The sequence below is a fragment of the Varanus komodoensis genome, unplaced genomic scaffold (genome assembly GCF_004798865.1).
Source record: "Varanus komodoensis strain SLA01 unplaced genomic scaffold, ASM479886v1 scaffold1, whole genome shotgun sequence".
Lineage (NCBI taxonomy): Eukaryota > Metazoa > Chordata > Lepidosauria > Squamata > Varanidae > Varanus > Varanus komodoensis.
The window spans coordinates 47,594,805-47,617,504 of record NW_025335268.1 but is presented as its reverse complement, the minus strand read 5'-3'; the positions used below and the strand labels follow the sequence as shown (position 1 = coordinate 47,617,504).

Genomic DNA, 22,700 nt, shown 5'->3' with positions numbered 1-22,700 from the left:
AAGAAATACTTTAGTTAGTCTCCCCTCAATCTCCTGCCAATGAACCCGTCTAGCCATTTTCCTGCTTCTGATTTATTTAAGGGGAGTGGGGGGGGGGGTTGCAGGAAATTTGTTCCCCCCAAATGTTTCTTTTGATGTCAGAGGTAGAAAGTCTCATAAGTGCCACTTCTTGGCAATAATAGTGTGACAATAACGAATTGCAAGTTGCTGTCCTTCTGTGACACCCTAAATCAGCTGTCTGAGGTGTCTGAATTGCCTTGACTATTGGTAGGACTGGCCCTGTTAGAGCACAAAATGACCAGGAGCTGGAGCTGATAGTATTGCAAAAGCTACCTTGGCATGTTATCCTCCTTCAAGTAGTGAACAAAGCTGTAGAACTGTCCACTGCTGTGATGAAGATGGATTAACCATTCAAAAGAGTGTTCCTGCTTTCTTCACACAACTTTCTGGAAAGCAGAATGAATAGGCATGGAAAAAGTCCTGAGTTTGTGTAGGATTTTTACTTTTTAAAAACTGCTTTTGGTGGTTGTGTTTTAGTGACTAGGAAAGCCTTTGTATTAAGTTTTATTTTGAAGCTTTGAGAAGATGTATGGAGCTGGAGCGTAGCTTTTCCTTATTTGTATTTACAACTAATTGTCTGCTTACAGCGGCATGCATGTGTAACACATTAATTATCTATCAAATGAATTTATAACCACAACACACCAGTAAATGTGTGAAATGTGAAAAAAGCCAAAATGATTAGTATGCATGTTTCTAGATCTGTCCATCTGAAAGGAATTTTGTTGCCTCTTACGTACCATCTTTGGTGTTTAAATCTTCACTCTGTGTTTAAACTTAGTTACTTGTATCAGGACTTAGTCATACTTAGGTCCATCTTAGTCAATGGAATTTAGCTTAATTATGATGAACTTAAGTCCCATTGATTAAAATGGGTCTACTCAAGTATGATTTGGTCTGGATCTAGCTCCATGTGTTTTTGCTAACCTAAAAACATAAGAAGAGTAATGCTGGATCGGACAGTGGTCCATCCAGCCCAGCACTCTGATCACATGGTGCCCACTGGACCCTTCATGCAGGATGGGTGCAAGACCTCTGCCTGCCCAAACTTCTCAGCAACTGGTGTATGCAGGAATGCCCTCTCTGGTAACAGAGGAAGTGCATACTCAGCAAGACTAGTTGCTATTGATGGTGTTCTCCTCCATGAATTTGTCCAATCTCCCTTTAAAGCCATCCAGTCTGGTGGCCATCTCTACTTTCTGTGACATGTAAATTCCATAGTTTACCTATTTATTTATTTAGAAAGCTTCTGTGCTGCCCCATTCGCCTTTTATGTACTATGTGAAGAAGCGCTTCCTTTTATCTGTCCTTGATCTTTCACTAATCGAATTCATGGGGTAACTCCAGGTTCTAGTATTATGGCAGCAGGAGAAAATTGTTTCCCCCTGCATGTTCTTCACACCATACATAATTTTAAATACTTCTGTCATGTCTTTCCTTATTTGCTTTTTTTCTAACCTAAACAATCTCAGTTGTTGCAACCATTTCTCACAGGGAAGTTGCTCCAGCCCCGTTACCATTTTAGTTTTCTTTCAATTCAAAAATATCCTTTTTCAAGTGAAATCACACCAAAGATTTGCATAAGGGGAGAATGATTTTTGCAGTTTTATCTTCAGTTCCTTTCCTAATAGGCCTGACGTGGAGTTTCTCTTTTTCACAGCAGCTGCGCACTGGGCCGGTGTTTTCACTGAGCTGTCCACTACAACCCCAAGATCCCTTTCTTGCTCAGGCACTGCTACCTCTCATCCCATCGGCATGTAGTTCAAGTTGGGATTTTTTTGCCCCAACATGCATTACTTTATACAAACTTACATTGAACTGCATTTGCCATTCTCCCAGCTTGGAGAGATTCTGTTGGAGCTCCTCACCATGTTTCTTCATTTTAGCCTCCCTGAATAGTTTCATGCCATTAGCAGACGTAACCACTTCACTGCTTATTCCTAATTCCAGATCATTTATGAATCCTTTGAAAAGCTTTGATCTTCTAACACAGAACCCTACAGGCCCCCACCGATGGCATCCCTCCATTGGGAGAAATTAGCATACATTTCCACACTCTGCTTTGTGTTCTTTAGTCAGTTACTGATCCATAAGAGGATCCCCACTGTTTCCCCTTTAAAGTGTAAGCATAAATGCAGTATTGTCAGCTTCACAGCAAAGTGTAAATTCACTGTGCTTACTAGTCTGCTCAGTTTTTAAACTTATAAGCTAATGTTTGATAAGAAAATGAGAAGTTAAGAATTTTAGGCATTTAATATAATTAATTTACAAAGTCTATTTCAACTAAATATGAAACAAATATAAATATATTTGCTAGATTAATTGCTATTTGTGGAATATTGACATGCTACTTTAGTTGAACCATTATTTGTACAAATGTAGCTACATTAGGAAGCAGTGAATTTTGCTTGTGATTACAATTTAAAGGCTGCTGTGTTTATGCTTTAAGAACTTACTGTGTCTATCTCTTGCTTCTTTCATGGGGCTGCCATCAGGGTGGTAACTTTAGCAGGATTGCTGCAGTATCAATATTTCAGATCATTCCCTGCATCGGCTTTTATACTATAAGGCAACTCATTCGCACACCAGCATTTTTAGACCTGTAGGCACATTTGGAAGTTTAAGAAACTGTAGTCACATAATGGCTGTTGGGGGAGCCCAGCTTGTGAAAAGTGAGCTGGGAGGGGAGAGAGATAATGCAACTTGAGGGTGGGATGAATGAGGAAAACAGCAAAGGAGCAGAGAAACCGAGGGCAGAGGCTAAGGGAGAGATGGAATGAGAGAAGGGAGTGGGGGAAATGATGACGCTGGAGATTGCGAGTCAGGGGAAACTGCAAGGCAAAAGGGGAGAAGGAACATCAGGTGCTACAAATGTAGGGAGTGTTCCAACATTTTCCAGAGTTTTGATCTTAAACAGTGTTTTGATTTGTGTTGTGTTGTTTTGAATGGGTGGAGAGCTCTGTGGGGGCTGTTGGGAGCACCTGTGGCCACCATAGCTGCAGGTGCTGCCCTGCAGGGGGACCTGGTTTATGGTGCTGTATGGATATGACTGTCAAGGAGCAACTTGGGGCATATGCAGCCGCACAGACCTAACTGCAAAACAAGCGACCGAACTGCCAGAATTCATTGAGAGACTGTTGAGGCTGAGCAAGGCCAAGTGGGGGAAAAGCTGCTTCAGGATGAAGCCAAGAAGCTGGTGATCAATTTACAGCAGCCTCTTCCTGCCTCCTGGAGGGACTGTGTAGAGTCTAGGGCCAAAGTAAGCAGACACAGTTAAGCAGCCTCAGATGACTGAATTCTGCAGGTCAGAACGGAGTGAGGCTCTGTTTCCAGTAGGTATGTGTTGCATGCCATTTCCCCACCTGCACAGCTTTACTGATTTTTGTCTGTTGTGGCATGTAGGTGAAAAAAGAGGGGCAGAGCCAGATGATGCAGAATTGCTGAACCTCAGCAAAAGGCTGGTGGAGAATGCAGTCCTCAAGGCGGTGCAGCAGTACCTAGAAGAAACTCAAAACAAAAACAGACTAACTGATTGCGGAAGCCCAGTGAAAGCCGAGGAAGTGGCCATTGGCAATAATAAGGAAAGCGAGAATGACAATAGAAAATGAGTCTTTGGAAGGCCAGGAAGGCCTGATTGTACCACCAATATCCATGACTCTGCTCTCTGGGCCAGCTCCGCTAAGCGTACCTCGACTTGAGCTGAGGTTGTTACCGTCTGTTATTAGACAGCTCTTCTGAACTGGGAGGTGCCAATTGACAGAGCTTCGTGATTCAGATATCAATATGCCAAGATAATAAAAACACCACTGAATGCTGAAAAGGAGAGCAAGATGGAAGGAAAGGGGATAGGAAGGACAGAGTGATCTGACCAGTACAGTGCCAGCTTTTTATGTTCTCAGCTACAGAAACATCTCTCCTTTACTTGCTGTGTGCCCAGTGAATGCAAAACCCAGTGAAGATGGGTTAGCCAAACTGAAAACAATGCCATTCGTTTTGTTTTGCAGAACTAAACCACTGTTTACTTGAAGTGGATTTCAAAAGAAGCTGCATTCTTGTATTGAAGAAAAACAGTGCTTCAAAGTGTCACTGCTAATACTAATCACTGTTACTGTCGCCCAACATGTGACAGAATGGGAAGTGTTCATGAATATCATATCACCACGCTTCATTTTTAAGGAAGATTTGCATACATAAATTATATTTTTGACTAAATGTTAACTTTTATAGATAATGAAAATATGTATGTGCAAAAATAATGTGTTTTTCAAAAGATGGCATCTCTTTTAGGAGTGTAATTCTATAATATTCTAAGCCTCAATTAATTAAATGCAAAAAATGTATCATTTTTTCCTCTAGGGAAGAGCCATGAAGCAGATGTGATAAAGGAAGCTTTGCACAGAGAACTGTTGCCCCTGTTATCCAAACTGAGTCAGATAAAGGTGCTTTTATCAAGCCCAGAGGTTCGGATGAAAATGTACAATGAACTGCTTGAAAAAGGACTTGTCAGTAGCAGCATCAGGGAAAGTGTCAGTAATCCTTTAGTCCCTTTGTAGGAGTTCAAAGCTCTGTAAGTTCGATTCTTTAAATGAAGCATATTAATTTACCAAATTTGTTTTGTATTGTTTGTAGGGAGGAGATGTGAGATCTGTATCAAAATATTTGAAAATAATAGAAAACAAATGCATCCACATTTTTCTAGAGTACAGTATGTGTAGTGGGAAGGATCCTGTTCAAGTTTACATGCTTGACTGTCCTGAGAAAAGGGTAAATCTGCTTTAAATATTGTGTTCTTTTGGTAACACTGCACACAATGGGCAGCCTAGTCCTAACCATTTGTGCTGGAATATTTACTTGTGTAGGAAGAAGTCTTATGCTTAGGCCCATCCTGAGCACTTCTGGCACAGGACAAGATCAGAGGAGCACTTCCTATACGTAGAGTATGGTGCTTCAGTACAACTGCTGGCTCCAGCTTTTAAAGGCTCCTTGGATAGGACCTGAATGGGTCGCGTCCTGCAGTGTCTTCTACTTTCTTACCACCATTATCACCAGCTGCTGTTGCTCCTTATCCTCTTTCTCAAGACTGCTACCATTCGCCTGCCTGACAGTCATCTGCTCCTGTTTCTTGCCACTGCAACCATTGTCTGGACCAGAACAGGCGGCAGCTGAACAAGCAAGCTGCAACGAATGGTGAAAAGACGGACTAACTCCTGGGGGTGTTATCAGTGGAACCCTGCTGGGTTCTGTGTCCTGTCTGTGATGTTTGTATGCCAAGAAATGTAGAAAGCAGTACTGGGGGTGGAGAAAGGAAGATACCATGTGAAATGGAACTGCGTCTACTCATCCTTTCTAAGGACTGTTCTACCAGCATTAGCCCCATGAGTCGCTGAATGCCCAAAGCAGTTTACCATACAAACTGCCATGCATCCTCCACATAAAAGTCTTTTGTCTTAATCCCATTGTTCTATAATAATTTCAGTAGCCTAGCCATAAAGTAACATTTTAAAGCAAATGCAACAGGTTCTTTTAAATAATTTTAGTGTACAGCTAAGGAAATCATTTTATATTATGCCTTTTCTCTATGTATGATGGCATTTGTTTGAGCAATGTTTACTTTTTTAACAAACAAAGATTTGAAATCATATGTACAGTAGCTGAAATATAATTTGTGCTGTTGTTTACATGGAAAACTGGATTGTTTTAAAATTTTGCAGTATTTATTGTGAAATCACAAAACATAATGATCATTACTTAATCATTTCTTAAAGGAGAATGTTTGACTTTAAAAAATTGAAATACATGTTATTTCTTTTGCTTCTATGTGTGTGCCAATCAATTCTCTTTAAGAAGGGCTGTGGATATAAAAAGAAGTTTAATTGGGCTCAGTTGTTTTAGAAGGCACTTTTGAACATTGTTACTGTCTGAGGAGTTACCACTTCTGAACACAGATTTCTCATGGATGTGAGCCATGTGTAAGAAAGGGTATTGTAAGTCCCCAACCAATGCCCCATTTGCACCTCACCAGCAAAGTGGTAGAAGGAGGAAGTAGACATCTTCAAATACTTCTGTGCCTCTTTTGACCTTGTCACCCATATTTTGGCCATGAATTCAGGTTGCTGTATGCTTATCTTTGCTTCTTCTAAATTTAGTCACATAAGCCCCCATCCACACTGAAAATCACTGATATTAGGGATGCTTCCAAGTTTATATTGCTCAGTTTTTGGTGGAAATTTTGGAATGTATATTGATTGATTTGACTTCGATTCTCCCTTTATACAAAAAAAAAAAGTACAACAATTTACAGAAACAATTAAAATTGGTTTAAAAATAAAACAATATATTAAAATGCAATAAAATATAATAATTACAAAATAAAAACAGCACCCAGCCCAGTAGACCCATTTACAAGTCATGGATGCTCTTGGATAAAGTGTTATTTTGACCGCCAGTGGAAGGAGAGCAGAGAGGGAGTAAGCCCAGCCTCCTTGGCTCCTTGGGAAGGTGTTGCACAGCTGGGGAATGGCCTCTGGAGAGGTCCTCACCCTTGTCACCGCTAGGCAATGGCCATGATCTCCAATAAAGGGGTCTCTCTCCATAATGGGGAGTTTGTATTTCTTATGACCATACACTTTTTATTAGGCCACAGCCTTCTAAAGTCCTCTTTTCCCTTGGTTCCAGCAAAGGAAGAAATGGCTAGCATAACTTCCTCTGCTTTGTGGGTTGTACAGAAATTATGGTTCCCTATTAGCACAAGAAAATACATTACTCATGATTCCCAAAGACATGAATTCCCAGAGATGCAATTCATGCTCAAAACTGGCCTGCTGTAGCAGGGGCCAAACATGGGCAGTTACACTATATCAGGGCTCAGCCCCAAACATCCTGGACATGGTGGTCTAGGCTGCAGGGCAACCCCATTATCATGAGGTAGAAAATTGTTTAAATTGTAGAATATGCCTGAACATATTTATCTTCCTATATCTCTGTACATATTGACAGAGATTTTTATTTCCCACAGAGTTCCCTGCGCATGGGCAGAAATGAGGGAGAGACAGAGGATAATAGCCAGGGACAGAGATGCCAGGAAGAATGAGAGCCAGTGTGGCTTGTGTGACTTTCAGGTCCTGAATGCATGTGCATAAGTGTGTGGCATATAAAAACACATACAGTTTTGCCATCTGTGGCTGTAAATACAAAACACAGAATGGGATCATGTATGTATGTGGGCATAGGCCTGTGTTGTAAGTTTATACTGGGCCCCAAACAAAGATGTTTGGACCCTGGTGTAGGCTCCTTTAAACACAGCCGCTCCTAACAAATTAGCCCAACTAATAATCAATGGGTATCAAGAATGAAATTCTAACAGCAAGTGGGTCTAAAGTTATCTTTTCTGGTAACTTCAGGGCCTATGTGCCCCATATATTCTGTTTTGACATCTGAAGTAAAATTAAAATTCAATAACCAGGGCTTTAAAAGAAAAATAAACTTGCTTAATTCAAAATAAAAATATGGAAAAGTTAGCAACTTTGCTACATTCATTTGGCATGGTGCCAAATTAAAATGCCAAGACAAAGAAATTGGTTGCCAAGGATAAGTATGCTTTTATTGTACTAATGCTATGAGTAAGTGACAAGCAAATCCAAGTGTAAACTCACAGACAAATAATGAATTCTTTATTTTATGCTATGCAGCCTTGAAAGAAACAATACCAACCTTCTTAGGTTAAATACAGCCCTAAACACATTGTTCCCACAAGCCAAACTCCTCCATCTTCTCCCACTGCATTAAAACAGCACAGTGATCAGCAGTGGCAGTCCACTGTCAGAAGCTGTTCCATGCATAGAACTGACCACGTAATTCCCCCTCACCCCCTGCCACCTCCAGCATGGCCTCAAAATCTGCTCTTGATGTCTGGGAAACCATTCAGTGGATAGAGGACTATAGGAGGCAGGAGAGAAGGAATAGTCTTGATGTGGGACTTAACCCTACAGTGCATTTCTATAGATTGTGGTCTATGAATAAAGAACATGCTTAGTTGTATGTTTGGAGAAAAGCTTTCCATTGGTTAGGACTGCATACTAAGGGTGTGCATTGTCTCTAATCTAGAGCTCACAGACATGAAAGGGATTATTTTGGCCCGCTACGAGATACAGAGCAACTGTCAAGGCTTCTTTCCTTGGCCACTGAAGACAATAAACTCCATTTGCAGATCAAATCTGCTGCTGCAATGGAAACATTATCTTATATTGCTGCAACCCAATCCCAAATATTTTTACAGTACCAAAAAGAAAATACTTCATACCCTGCTTTTTTTCACATCTAATACAGCAAATGGCATGATTGGGTTGGCAGCTGCGTTTCTTATTTTAGCGTTATTTCTCTATAGAAACAGACACAATTCTGGAACATAAAATTCCATGCATCAGCATCTAGATGTGTCCTGTATTACTTAAATTTCAATCTCACAATATTTTAAACAGAAATTATTAGGGGACCTAAATCAGGGCTTGGCACATCAAATTTACAGAATCTATTTTCCCTGGTACCCCAAAATCCAGCAACTGGAGACATATACAAAATAGTGGCTCAGAAAGCAAAACTGGCATATATGAACAGGCATAAAGAACAGAGCACCTTTGAGTACCCCAGATCAGGATTTGTTTTCAGTGACAGAACTAAGTTCATATTCCTTCTGCACAACATTCAGTTTTTGGTTCTCCCTCCAAGCTTGCTTAGACTTAGTAATTTTATTTGGGTGCAAAGCTTATTGCTATCGCTCAGCAACTGAAATATAGTAAATTTAGTGATTTACTATAAATAACTCAGAGATCTACCAGGAGATCCCAGTGTACTTTATGCATACCCAATGATCTAAATCACAACAGTTAATCTAAGCAATTTTGAACCCTATGATTCCTGAGTAGATCCATAACTATTTCCAGCTACTGAGATACGAAAGAGACACTTTAGGGTTGGGTTATCAATTACATTGTAACACACAAAGGTGAATGCTTCAATACATTTTGAAAGAAGTATTTGAATGACGTTAGATTCTTTGATGTATTTCACTGCACGACAAAATTGTCCTTTTGATTTCCTAAAGGCAATTTGGGCCATATGTATGCAAACATTACACGAAAAACCACAGTGTTCAGTGCTCCCTATAATCTGATAGGGCTTCTTACAAAAATCCATTAGATCATTTAATCCTTGCAGGAAGAGCTACAGCTTTGAACTTTAAAAATGCTACAGAGTAAATGTTGTGCTGCCTTTTGTTCCCCCGTTCCTTTGATCAATATATAAAAACCCTTAGCTTGCACAAATCTTCTCATTTATATTCTTCTCATGTTAACTGTCTTCTTAATGAGAACATTTGTACTGAATAGAAGCTAGTCCTGGAGAGGCTAAAATGTACATTCATGTCCAAACAATAATTAGGACCCTGTTGAGGAAGAGAAAAAAGAAAAAGAAAAATCTTTAAAATACTTAACAACAATGAGAAAATGCTACAAGAATAATAAGCCAAAATGTCCCTTTTGTAGAATTCTATTGTCTCTTTCCAAAGCAATATTCTATCAACTCTTCCATTAATAACACAGTTTATTTTTGGTAGCAGCGATTATATTGAAGTGCTGGGATTTTTATAAGACGAGGGTTGGATCCAGGATCTGATTTCTGTGAGAAGGCCTGCCTTAACAGGAAGGGCTCTACCCATTAAAGTCACTCCCTCAAAATTTTGGGAAACTTCTACACAACACAGCTCTCTTCAAATGTCTCTTGACTGTACAGAATTTTCAGGGGCAAGGGGTTCAATAGGAAGGAGGAGGCAGAGAAGTCCATTTCTGCAAACAGTCGATTCAGCTTAAATCCAAATACAGTGCACTGTATTTCCCAACTATGTTACCAACAAGATTACTAACTCTCCTGTAAACTAATCCAAGTAAGCATTTGCATGTAGGATGCAATATTTTGTAAAATATGTAAACAAAATTATCCAACCTCACACACTTGGAAACTTGCATGTTATGATTAAGTATTAAGTAAACTTGCATGTTATGATTAAGTATCAGGTCAGTATTCAATATATTATAACCCTGGCCCATGGCATTTCTTGAGAATACAAGCAGAAAGGAAGGGCTTAGCTCACACCCTTTATCCCAAAGATCAGCAAGGAGTGGCTCATTACATTTTCAATTGTTGGAAGCTCATCATGGTCGCAAAGACATCTTTTCCATCAACTGCTACCTGTTCCCTAAAGCAACAACAAAGAAGCAACCCCCTTTCCCCAATTGCTGAATTTCCAGGGATTGCATTTGGGACCTTCTCCATGGAAAGCATGTGTTCTGCCATGGTGCTGTAGACATTCTCCAGGGTAGGGTAATGAGCTTTCTGGCTCAGTCCTGGAGTTCCTGATGCACCCTCTCTTCTTAGCAGCACCTTATGTTTACCCTTTTCACAAGACATTTCTGCAAATCAGTCCAAAGACAGAGGGGCATTGTGTGAGCTGTGGAACACACAGAGCTGTGGGGAACCAGTGGTGTCCAACTGGTTCTCAGCTGCCCGAGGTAATTTTCATGAAAGCACTCGTATTTTTAGTAAACACTTCAGGATGTGTGGGATGGTGCCTGCATCAGATAACTGGGTGGTTGCCATGGAGAGTGAAGCATGTGTTTTGTGAACTGTGCAGAAGTGACTCCTTCAGCACGTAACATGCTCACCTGCTGAAATGGAGAAGGGCAGAATTGTCACTTGTGACCAGGGTCAACAGTAAATAGGGTGGCACCAAACCACAACTCCAAGAACCATGAAATAGTGGGGATCAAATAAACATTCAATCTGATGCAGCACCTTGAATGCAGATCCAAAGGGCTCTTTGCCAACTACCAAGTACTATATTTGGGCTAAGCTTCACTGTGTGTGGGCTGTGCCGCTTCATAAGGCAAGTATGGAGGGAATGGCACATAACTCCATATACAAAATAAAAAATCCTAGCAGACAACTAATTGGCCTGCCAAAGACAAAGCTGGGTTAGAAACCTTCTCCCTGACCTCTGATTTTCTAGGAGGAGGGATTCTATTATACACACATTCCGGAAGCAAGGAATATCAGACAAGAATAATAGCTTTAAATGCTTGCAAGAAATCATCAAGAGAATTGAATCAAGTAGAGAAGATACATGGCAAGCAAAACCATCTTGGTTGGGTGTTAATGATCAAATAGTTCACAGTAATGAATGAATTTTAGCAAGAGTAAGAGCTTGACATTACAGAGTTTTTGTGTGCATGCTATAAAGCAGCTAGCTTTGTGGTTTGCAAAGCTTCACACCAGTTTTAGAAACAAAAAAATAGGTTTCAGATTAAGGAACTTTTGAGCAGCACACCTCTGAAGCAGCTGGCTTGGTGCCCCAGTGTGCCAAATTCCCAAGGCCCCAGAGCAGAATCTCCTTTTATATTCTGAGCCAGGAAAGTGGCAAAAACTAGAGACAAAAACACTAATGGGATAAAATTGAGCTGAACCAGGTCATCCTACCTTTGGGCAGATATCTTTTTTCCCCACCACATGATGATATACTTCCAAAATGAATTCAATACCATTGCTCCATTTTTTTAATCCTGCTAGTCAGCTGTTAATTATCAGGCCCAATTTTGGAGGTGCTTAGTATATTGCATCCTTGACCATAAGCCATATTGCAAATATTGTTGCATTTCATCTTTTAACAAACTTCCCAGGTGGAGTTTGTTCTGCTACTATGGAAGCCATAATTTCCTGTATGCTGTCCTGTGCCCACTTACCTGGGATCAAGCCTCACTGAACACAGTGGAACATGGTAACCATGGACAGGTTGCACTGTAAGTCTGAAGCTGTCTGGAAAACACTATTGAATTAAAAGTAAGATTCCATTGCTTTATGCATCCATGTATTGATGACACTAGGTACCCAAAAGATCTGGGGCTCAGGCTCATAGGACCAATCACTCCAAAAGCATAGTTCTTACAGTGCATACATATGCACTGAAGTTTGCAAGTATTGGTGTCTTTAAAGGATAGTTAAAAGGGGATAAATGGATGAGGAAAAAGAGGACATTTGATCTGAGAAAAAGAACTCCAGGAGAAAGATTTGGGGTGCTGGGCAGCAGGTGGTGAACTGCACATGAGCAAGAAGCCAGCTAGTCCTGGGAGATCAAATGCAACAGATAATGAGTGCCCAGGCACCCTTTGTTCAGCAAGTGCCCATAAAGCACGGGGTGGTAGGGCAGATGGCTTTCCATAGAATCAGGGCCACAAAGGAAAGGATTGGCACTCTGGTGGGCTGCCCCCTCATGCTTCCTCCATTCATGAATCCCTGTTCAGAAAAATCCAAATTCAGCCAGGAAGAAGAATACAGATACAGGATAATGAATCTCAGGCAATACAGACAAAGGAGAACAAATTGATTTTCATTGTGTGGTCAGACACTCTCTGTGGTCTGCATGGAAACTATACAACCAAAGCAACTCTCCAAATTGCTAAGATATACTCTTTTTCTGAATTAAAATTGGAGCCTCACTTCATTCTTAAGGCAGAAAGGACAAAACTAGCTTTGCACGGAGCTTTGTGTCTCTTTTGCCCATGAGTTTGTCTTTCTGAAAGGCAGCCTTCAAGAATGCAGTTGAAGAATGAAGCAGTCGCAGGCAGGTGTTTATAGCACAACCCTTCCCTTGATTCATGTTCTACACCCTCTCAAGTTGCTTTGCCACCTGCAGAAGAAATTACACTTGTCTTTGTATCCCCTCCTAGGTGCAGGACAATGGGGTGGAGGGGAGGAGAAAGCAGCATGGGAAGGGACATTTTGAGCTAAACAAAATTAGTGACGTGAGGAAGGTTAAATAGCTTTTGTCCACACATCTTTTGCTCTTCAGATTGACATTTTTAAAACACAGGCCAAAGAAATGTGAACCTCTGCAACATGTTGTTTGGTCTTTAATGTAGAAGAGGTAGAAATATTCACCCAAGAGCATACTAAGCTGCCTTTATCCAGCTTGATGTTTTCCCTCTACCTTAGAGATTGTGGGTATCCAGATGCTTCAGCCTGCAGCTTGCATCAGCCCTAGCCAGCATAATCAATGTGGAGAGGCATGATGGGAGTTGTAGGCCAAAAGATCTGCCTGGCCCAGAAAGGGTGGCGCTCACACGCACAAAAGGCCTAAGAGGCTCACCCTCACAGAATGGTTCTGAAAAGCTGCTGAGATCCAGTGTGACGTAGTGGTTAAGAGAATGGGACTGGGACTCAGAGGATCTGGGTTCGAGTCCCCGCTCAGCCATGGAGCCCACTGGGTGTCTTTGGGCCAGTCACAGACTCTCAGCCCAACCTACCTCACAGGGTTGTTGTTGTGGGGATAAGGTGGAGGAGAAGAATGATGTAAGCTGCCTTGAGCCCTTTGAGGAAAAAGGCAGAATGTAAATCGAAAATAAATAAATAAATAAATATAAAATTGACTTCTTGGCGTATGTGTTCACAGTTCAAAAGAGCACGCAAAATACCAGGAAGGGGAAATCATTATAGTAGGGACAAAATATCCAGCAGGCACCTGTTCTTGTAAGCAAAGTTTTCTTCAAGGCAACTGACGTTTCTTTGCATAATATTTTATTCACTCAAAGATACCCAACAAATGCAACCCTCATGGAAAGTATTCTTGTGCATGCACAGAGCAGTTTGTTGAACCCAATCTAAACCCTCCAGAACCCGTCCTTTTGAGTACGCCTGGGCACAACCCCTTCCAAGGGCCTGTTTGGAAGCAAGCCCACCTCCTTTCTGTAATTGGCATTCCCTCTTTTCCTGGCACTGTGTCATGGGATCAAGAGTCTACCAGATTCATCTGACTGTGAGAACTCATTCCACATGCCCCTGCCTGATACCTGAACATCTCAGCTGTTCTCAGAGCCTGTCGGAGTGCTTAGGGAGAGTAGCCTTGAGATAAATGGTGCTTCTAACATCTGCAGCCTTTGAGCCTTGTGTTCCCAAGCTCCCTCCACCTCCTCGCCCTTGTCCTCTGTCCCAGAATCCAGATTGGTGTGGCCTGCTAAAATGTACCAAGAACAACTGCCACTCTCATCCCTAGCAACTATCTGCTGTCTCCTTGGAGGGGCAGAAAACAAGAGCATTGCTCAGAGCATGGCCAAATTGAGTTATCTCTGGGGTGCTGTTTCTCAAGGGTCCATCAACATAGAAAGATCCTTCTGTTTCTCTAGCAGATTTGAGGTATCTCATTCTTACAGCATGGCAGTGTGATATGATAGGATCAGGAGAGTATGATCTATACACCATTTATGCTGCTGGAAAATGTTTCCATTGTTGTGCATGTTTGCATTATTGCTCATGTTCTTTCAAGTAGATCATTCAGAGAAGTTCACTGTGATAGGACCCTGCTCCCCGACCACCATGAAGAATTCTAGGCACCATCCTTAAAGGGTGCTTAAAAATAATTTTAAATAAACAAATAAATGGATACATAAGAATCCTATTAGGGAAATTGTATTGTGTTCATTTCCCATTTTCAATGTGAAAGCACAGCCTGTTTTCTTAAAGTGAAATTTTTGAGCAAAGGAAGAAAAATGTGTTACAGTTCTTGGTATTGTTAGGTAATCAGGAGGAGTCAGAAATCTGATTTACTGCAAATCACCCAGAGATCTTCTAGGAAATCCCAAAGTACCTTGTGCCTTCCCCTTCATTACAAAGCCATAGCATTTTTCCTCAAGTGGCTCTTTTTGGACCACTTACTCCACACTCAAATTCAATGCACTGTTGACTCGGGATAACCACGATTCGACACTCAGTATTCTTAAAGCCAGTCTTCTGTGTGTGATTTTATTTTCTTTTATCCATTTTGCAGTTGGTGTGCTGTGTCAAAGCAATGAGTGGGCCCAGTCACACTTTACAAACACAATTATATGTCTGGTTTAAATTCCTCCCAATGTCATTTTGGGCCATGGGCTTTTCAGCCTGGATGCACACTTGGGTTCTCCTGCCACTCAAGTATTTACAGCACGGCATGGCCTGCTGACTCGCACTGGAACACCTTCTGTCACAATTTGTTGTCACTGTGTGGCAGCGAAATCAATCAAGCCTCACAATTAGCTAACTTTAGGGCTGGAATAATGTGCATGGACCGTGCTCATTTCCTGAAGTGTGGAATGCTTGCTTGCTTGGCCAGTATAGCTTGCTGAGCACGTCGAAATCAGCACGTTCTGGGTCACTTCAGATGACAGGCAGAGCAGACTGAAGCACCTGATGCTGTGACAGGAAGGTGGTGGTGGGGGAGCCAGTTCACCCGAGTGTGAATTCAGTTCCAGAGACACTCTCAGGAGCCGCACTGCAGTGGAGACAAAGGCAGAAGGGGTGGGTTGAGAATACCTGCTGAGAAGATTTTAGCAGCAATGATTCAGCCATAGGGATGGCATGTGGGGAGGTGAAAGTACCAAATCTTCATTGGGCTGAAAAAGAGGATGTGGCCAGGGGCGGGGGGGGGGGGGGATGGCTGTATGGCGAAACCCCGAGGGCTGAACCAGACCCTATAGGCCTGAGGTTTCCTCCAGCCCCACTGCAGTTATTAACTAGCAGAGTAAGGGGAAAGGCCTGGCTTGCTTCTCTCCCTTTGGAATAGATAGTCAATTTGGAATAAAGCAATTGCTTATAGGCGTGTATCCAGCATCCAGCATTAGTCTAACTCAAACTTCATATCAATGTGTCAACTCTAAGTAGGACTAATACTGGATACAGCCAATGTTTGGGAAATTTTTTAGTAGCTATGCGACAAAATCTCCCAGTTCCGAAAAATAAATGCGAGTATTATAAAGACATGTCAGCTGTTTGAGGGAACATTTTTCTACTTGTTCGCACTGTTCTGAATGTTTCACGTAATGTTATGGTCGTAATCGTTACACTGCATTTATATCCAGGTTTTTTTATGTTTTTATGTTTTTGTTTTTTGGTGAGGGATCCAAGGTGGCTTATATAGCTCCATTTTATCCTCACAACAACAACCCTCACCCAAAGTCACCCAGTTGTCTTCATGACTGAGCAGGGACGAAAACCCAAGTCACCTGAGTCCCAGTCCCATGTTCTTAACTACTGTACCACACTGGCTCTAATCTTTTTCTTCTTTTTAGCAATTTGATATAGCCAAAAAAGAAAGAAGGAAAGAAGAAAGGAGTAACAGAACAAATCAAAAGATAATCAAAACTAATGAGCAACTTAGCAGAGAAGCTGTTCCTACACAAAGTGACACAGCTACATAATTTCTTCTCAGCTGTGATGTACAGAACTAAGATTTCTCTTCTCTCACCACCATGAATGATCATACATTCTTGACACATGACCACAAAACAGACACACTCCAAACCGCTTCGTTAGCCCAGGTTTTCTTTAAAGGAATACTCTGAGCATGTATAGTCTTGCATTTCAAGCTTCCTTAAATCATAGCACCAGCATGACCACAGGAATACAGGGGATCCCGTGGTGGTTGGCATCAGCTCCAGTGGATCCCTGGCCTGCCCATGCAGACTTGGAGCTGATACGGGCCCTGTTTACCAGTGTTTCCTTGCCTGATGCTGTACAGCTTCTCTTTCGGTGGGCCCCCTGTGTTGTGGAGCTGTGGATCTCTGTCCTGAAGACCAGCCTTAGCTGCACCACTGCCTCCTGGACAAGGAAAACAGACTAGGAGGACACCTCACTATGATGGCACTATCCTTCCTCATGTGAGTAAGAAAGACTTCTTATTCTTGCTGACAGTTCTGTTAACATGAGTCCCCTTTTCTATCTTCTGTGTATTATGACTTAACTGCGCCATACCAGGCATGAGATAGCCTCTGGTAGCCATTAAACCATCCTTAATTTCCCTTGAAATGTGGGTGAGATCATATGCTCTATTTACAGAAATGTCTCTGGGCTTCTTGGAACATATTCTCATCCAGCCATGCTGACTGTGACAAAAGCCTTTGTCTGTGCTGGCAATCCATGCACAGAGAGGAAGGTCTGAGCTCATCTTCCCCGGGGGCCTGTCTGAGCACATGACACAGCAGTATCCTGACGGCAGCATCACCTGTCTCCGGGAGATGCAGTGCGACGTGCTAATGCCACGTGCAGCTGGACCAGTGAACAGGAAGAGACCTTCAAGGCTTACCCCTCCCACCCCCCAAGGTGACTCCCCAGCGCAGAAGAGGGATTCAGGTGGTGACTTGCTAGTGGTTACCGAACGAAGGGGCCTTGAGATATTTGTACGCTTATTTTCAGTTGTAAATATTATTTAATTGCTTTAGGAGCAATGCATAATGTCAACCATCATCAATTGCTTGCTTCCTTTTATTTTAGGTACTGAGGAACATGCTAGGTATATCAAGATGGGTGATGCTTGGATGTGGAAGAAAATGGCCAGTGTCGCCTTAGCAAAGTGTGCACCACCACACGGTCTCTACACTGGCATATATTCCTGCAGGCTCCCCTTGATGCTGCATCCTAGATGTTTACCCAGAGCTACCCATGCCTGGAGTAATGTAAACTAAATAGAAGAAACCTTGGGAAAAACCCAGGGCAGAGGACAGGAGGGTATGACTTTGTCTTGAGATGTATTTCACCATGTACGTATACTCCAGATTTTAAACATATGGGTGCCAGAATGGCATACTCTCTCAGAGCTTCCTAATGAAGTAAGGAAAGTAGCTGCTAATGATTAATACAGGCACTGGGACAGTCATAACAACAGAGCTGCAAAAGACAGTGAAACTGCAATGGAAGGGAGTGTTATTTCAAAAGCAAATGCTGCTGATCTCTGTATATTTACTACTTTTACATAGTACAAATGGAGCGAGAGTGGGGAATCGGTCCCAGAAGTACAGCTCTGGAGTCCAGCCATCCTTCACCCTTCCTGCTGCTTTAAGCTGCAAGGGGGCTGCCCCATTTCATCCTAAGAGAGCCTCTTAGAAGAGAAATTGTGCTGTTAGGCTCAAAGGGTGTGGGCCAAAGGGTGTGCATTGTCTAAAGGCACATGCTGTGTGTGTCTTTGTAGACATTCACTCCATTGGCATGATCCCTGCAGCCCACCCTGGTTTAAGCCACAGTGGGCCCTGCTCTCTGCTGGGGCATGCCTGGCTGTTGCATTGTGTGGGTGTTAAATAACCCTTGCATACACCTAGAGCAGGCCACAGGTTATGTGGAAGTTGTTTTGTGTTGCACATCCCCTGCCACTCGGATTTAGACGAGCTGCAGCCATGGCTTGAATGTTCAGAAACCACCTGCTTTTTAACCATTCACAGTTCTTTGAGAACGTAAACAAGCAGATGGGTAGGGATGATCCAGCAATAATGTGTGCTTGCGCTTTTAAAAAACTTTTGTCAAAGCAGTTAACAAATGCTCATCATGAGCAACTTTAGCAGCCATGTTAAGGAGCATAGGAAAGGAATCCGCAATAAAGCGATCCTTGTTGCAATGCCCTTGTGCAAATTTATAGTTTAACCCCAATTGGAAATAGGGTGGCTGCTCCTGAATTGCTAAAATTAGGAAATGCAGTACCCAAATAAACAAACAAACAAGACAAAAATGGGCATGGATTGGTACAATATTTACAATTTAGAAATGATTGTTATACTTTCAATGGAGACACAGTACTTCTTCCCATAGAGGGATGGTCTTGGGTGGTCTTCTGTGCGGTTGCTGCTGATGGGAAACTTCAAGGCCCAGTTCTCTCTTTCTGATGGGTGTCTCTTTCTCTGGACTTGGACTGGACAGGCCTTCAAACAGGGGAAGCTTTCAAAGTAAAGGACGGTTTTCTTGTAGCCCTTCAAAAAAGGAGACTGTCTTCTGTAAAAGAGGAGACATGACCTCCTTATGTGGAATACTATATACAATTTGGGTTGCTACATCTCAGATATGCTATTGTAGAATTAGGAAACATACAGGAAAGGGCAGTCAAAATGTTTAAGGTTCCCCTGTGAGAAAAAGTTACAATGGCTGAGACTTTCTAGTCTAGACGAAAGCAAGTAAAACAGTGGCAGATACGTGATCAAGTATGCATGCCATGGAGAAAGTGATTAAGGAAAGATTTTCTTTTCCTCTGGTCATGTGGGAACCCGAGTTCATTGCATGAAGCTGCACTGTGGGAAAGGATGCACTTGTTCACAAAGCCCTGACTCACACTACAGGATTTCCTTCTGCAGAATGTGCTGATGCCCACCAGCATGAAAGAGGCACTTTCACAGAGGAGAAGGTTAGCAGTGTCTACCAGTTATGATGGTTATTTGTTTGCTAATTAGCTTTTTTCAAGCTTATCCCCACAGCAACAACCCTGTGAGGTAGGTTGGGCTGAGAGTTTGTGACTGGTCCAAGTTGCCTAGTTGGCTCCACGGCTGAGCGGGGACTAGAACCCTGGTCACCTGAGTCGCAGTCCCTTGTCCTTGTCCTGCTACACCACCCTGGTTCTCTGCTATCTGCTGCTTCCAGGATCAGGGGCACCTTGCCTGGGAATACTAGTTGCTGGGGGACCACACTGAAAGAGGTGACTGTGTCTTCCTTGTGGGTTTCCCATCAGCACCTGCTTTGCCATTGTGTGAACAGAGTGCTGGAGTCGGCAGGACTTCAGTCTGAATCCAGCAGGACTCTCCTTATGTTCACAAAAACACCTCTGTTCTCACTTGGTATAATAAACCAGAATGAGATGGAAACGTGTAGATAATTGCTGCATGCTCAATTTCTAGGAAAAATAGCTTGTTGCCTGGAGATAGAATAATAATAAAAGCAGCAAACATTAGAATTCAGCCTTCTCTTGAAGATGAGAAGGGATGGCGATCAAAGATTCAGGATTCCTGAATACAAAGATTACAGATTTTTTTAAAAATCAACCTGCACGGCATTCATAATCATTGCCTACCATCCAACAATGCACTGACATTTAGACTGCAACCTTATGAATATGCCTGCAGATAAGCCCTAGCAACACCAAGGATACTTACTTCCAATAAAAGGAAATGAAAAGCTTGTGGGTTATTCTATACACTATCCATAGAGTTTCAGCTATTGGGCTTTATAGCAAGCAAGCTATTCCTATTCCCTCTGCTCCCTCAAACCATTATAACAGATGTGGCATTTGATTGTATGCTTAAGCAATTCTTTAAAAAAGGGAGAGCTATTTAGGAGAAAATGTGAGTTAGATTCCTATCCTCAAGAAACACAGGATGCCTTGCAAATTATGTCCATATCCTTTAATGATCATGCATGGCACCTGGTACCCACTAGATCAAAGCCCATGTAGGGATAGCTCAGAAGCGGTTCCTTCAAGAGCCAAGATGCAACACGGAGCAGATTAGCCTAACAATGGCCAAACGTTTCTTGAGGGTTTGGTCTTGATCTGCTCATTGTAGGAGGAGCAGAGGTTCCCAGCCTCACTTGTAGAGCTCTTTGATGCTGATCTCTTCCTCACCTGCTTCACTAAGAAGCATGTTCCCTGATCCGATGCATTTCAAAACCTGGCAGCCCAGGCTGCAGCACAGAGCATCAGCAGAACCCATGGTTGGAAATGGTATGGGTGGAAGATTGCGGTTGTCAAGCCACAGGTGGGCAGGGGAGGTGAGGATGAGGGGAAGCCACTGCCACTTTCCTTGGTGGTATAGATATTAAATAAACATATCACATGCCTTTGGGTTCCATCCCTGCTGCGGTTCCTCCTCCTCCCACCTGCTTTTGCTTTCCCACTACCTCTCCTGGCACAGTAGTTAGAATTGGGAATGGCAGTCATGGGTGACGTATGTTTACTGCAAAATGCTTGACTGTGCTGGATGTGGTTGCTGAACTACTGGTGCTGTGCCTTCTCCTTAATGATCTCCACATGTGTGACAAGGAAAGAGCTTGGCCTCCCTACATAGCAGGAGGTTGTCCCAGCATGCAGGTACAAAGAGCAGCTGCCAGAGGTTGTGTTGCACTTGCAGGGCTACCTATAGAGACAGTCCCAAGGTGGACTGTAGAAATGGCTTCAACAACAAAGTGATACTAGCGAAATATGGAACTTCCGTATTGTACATTTGGCCAAGACAAATCATCCTTCTGTTGGTACTTGCCTTCTGGATGAGAGGTGTCCCTGTTCTCCATGCTGACGACATCCATGCAGTGTGGCATGTTGACAATTGAAAGATGCCAGGAAGGTGCCCTTTGCAGAGCAGGACTGGCAGAAAAAGTTAAATACACCTGCTAAGGGGTGGAATTCATGAGCCATAGAAAAGAAAAGATAATAAACAGAACACAAAACTATATTACAGTTAGATCAGAGAGAGATTTCCATTCTTCATAGCTACAGAAAATAAAGTAGGAGTATTGCTCCAGTGGGTAATCCCTCCCACATGCCGACTAACTGTATTGTCTGCTGGTTTTAATGAGCATGATAAGAAATGCAGCTCAATTTTGTTGTTCACCATATATCACTAAACTGTATGTAATTTTAATCTCCCCTATTGGCATCAATCTCATTTTTGCAAGATCCATTAAGCAGCATTAGCTTCATACTGACAGTTAATCCCTAATCACAACCAAATGGCTGATTAGCATGGATGCAATTTTTCCTTACGCTTTTGGGGGAATCGGGATGGGGATCATTATCCATGCTTTTGAGGATTTGGGTGAAGTTACAGCAGAATGCAGACAAATGATGAACAGCCAAGTCCCAGAATTAAAGACCATCATTTAACCATCAGCTGGAGATGGACAAATGCTTGTCACCTCAGCCATTTTTCAGAATTCCAGAATTTCTGGGCAATTCACTGTTGCCTTCCAGATTTCTTTAGGCCAAGCAGAAATGTTTTCTGAGGGCTACTTTATGAACTATTTTGTTCATCACATGAAGACTACTTCTTATTCCTATTTGGACATTTACCCTGCTTACAATTACAATCAGCATGTTTGGCAAAGCCGAACACTCTCTAATGAGTTTAGGATAATGTTCCATCTACTGAAGCCAGACCTGTTAATGCTCTCTTAGCACCAACATCAATTAGATTGATGGCAAAAGGAGAAGGGAACGGCAGAGGATGAGATGGTTAGTTAGTGTCACTGATGCAATGAACATGAATTTGGGTGAACTCTGAGGAACAGTGGTGGAGAGGAGGGCTTAAGGTCCATGGAGCTGTGAATGGTCAGGCATGACTGTGCAACTGAACAAGAACAACTGAACAAGAACCAGCATGACTCAATGCCTCAGCTGCACTGCAGAATGAAGAAAGGGCTAGATTTGGGCTGGATGGCTGCATTCCTGGGAAGAGTGAAAAACTGTTGAGGGCAACAAAATATGAGGGGTTTTTGGAAGGCAAAGCCTGGAGCACAGTCTACCAACTTTGAAACAGACAAATAGGCAAAACTCAGTCCTCACTAAAACAGTGCCAATTTTAGCAGAGGGTTTTGTGGCACCTTAAAACTGATGGTATTTATTATGACATTGGCTTAAGCTTTCAGGGACTGCTGTCTCCTGCATCACAAAAGAAAATGATTCAAGAAATATCATCCTAAGTTAATGAAATATATACGTATATGGTTGAGGAGGGTTAGTGAACTAGGGTTCACTTGACACAAGCCATGGTGGGTTGTTGTGCCAACAAAAGCCTGTGTGGCTACAGCAGGGAGGCTTATTTTTC

General features: G+C 42.3%; 1 protein-coding gene across 7 annotated transcripts in view; it reads left to right on the top strand.

Annotated features, from left to right (window-relative positions):
- AKAP7 (A-kinase anchoring protein 7) overlaps positions 1-22,700 on the top strand; it is a 144,163-nt gene that overhangs the window by 87,324 nt on the left and 34,139 nt on the right. For 2 of the 7 annotated variants that reach the window (XM_044424542.1, XM_044424590.1), the window contains one exon: positions 3,463-4,560. The exons of 1 other annotated variant lie outside the window; for it this stretch is intronic. In XM_044424542.1, coding sequence (XP_044280477.1) covers positions 3,463-3,668 — 206 coding nt within the window. In that variant the 3' untranslated portion in view covers positions 3,669-4,560. Of the gene's footprint in view, positions 1-3,462; positions 5,878-16,651; positions 16,791-17,403; positions 17,638-22,700 lie in introns of those variants that run through there. 4 more of the 7 variants (XR_006414161.1, XM_044424557.1, XR_006414163.1 and 1 more) reach the window with 4 other exon arrangements.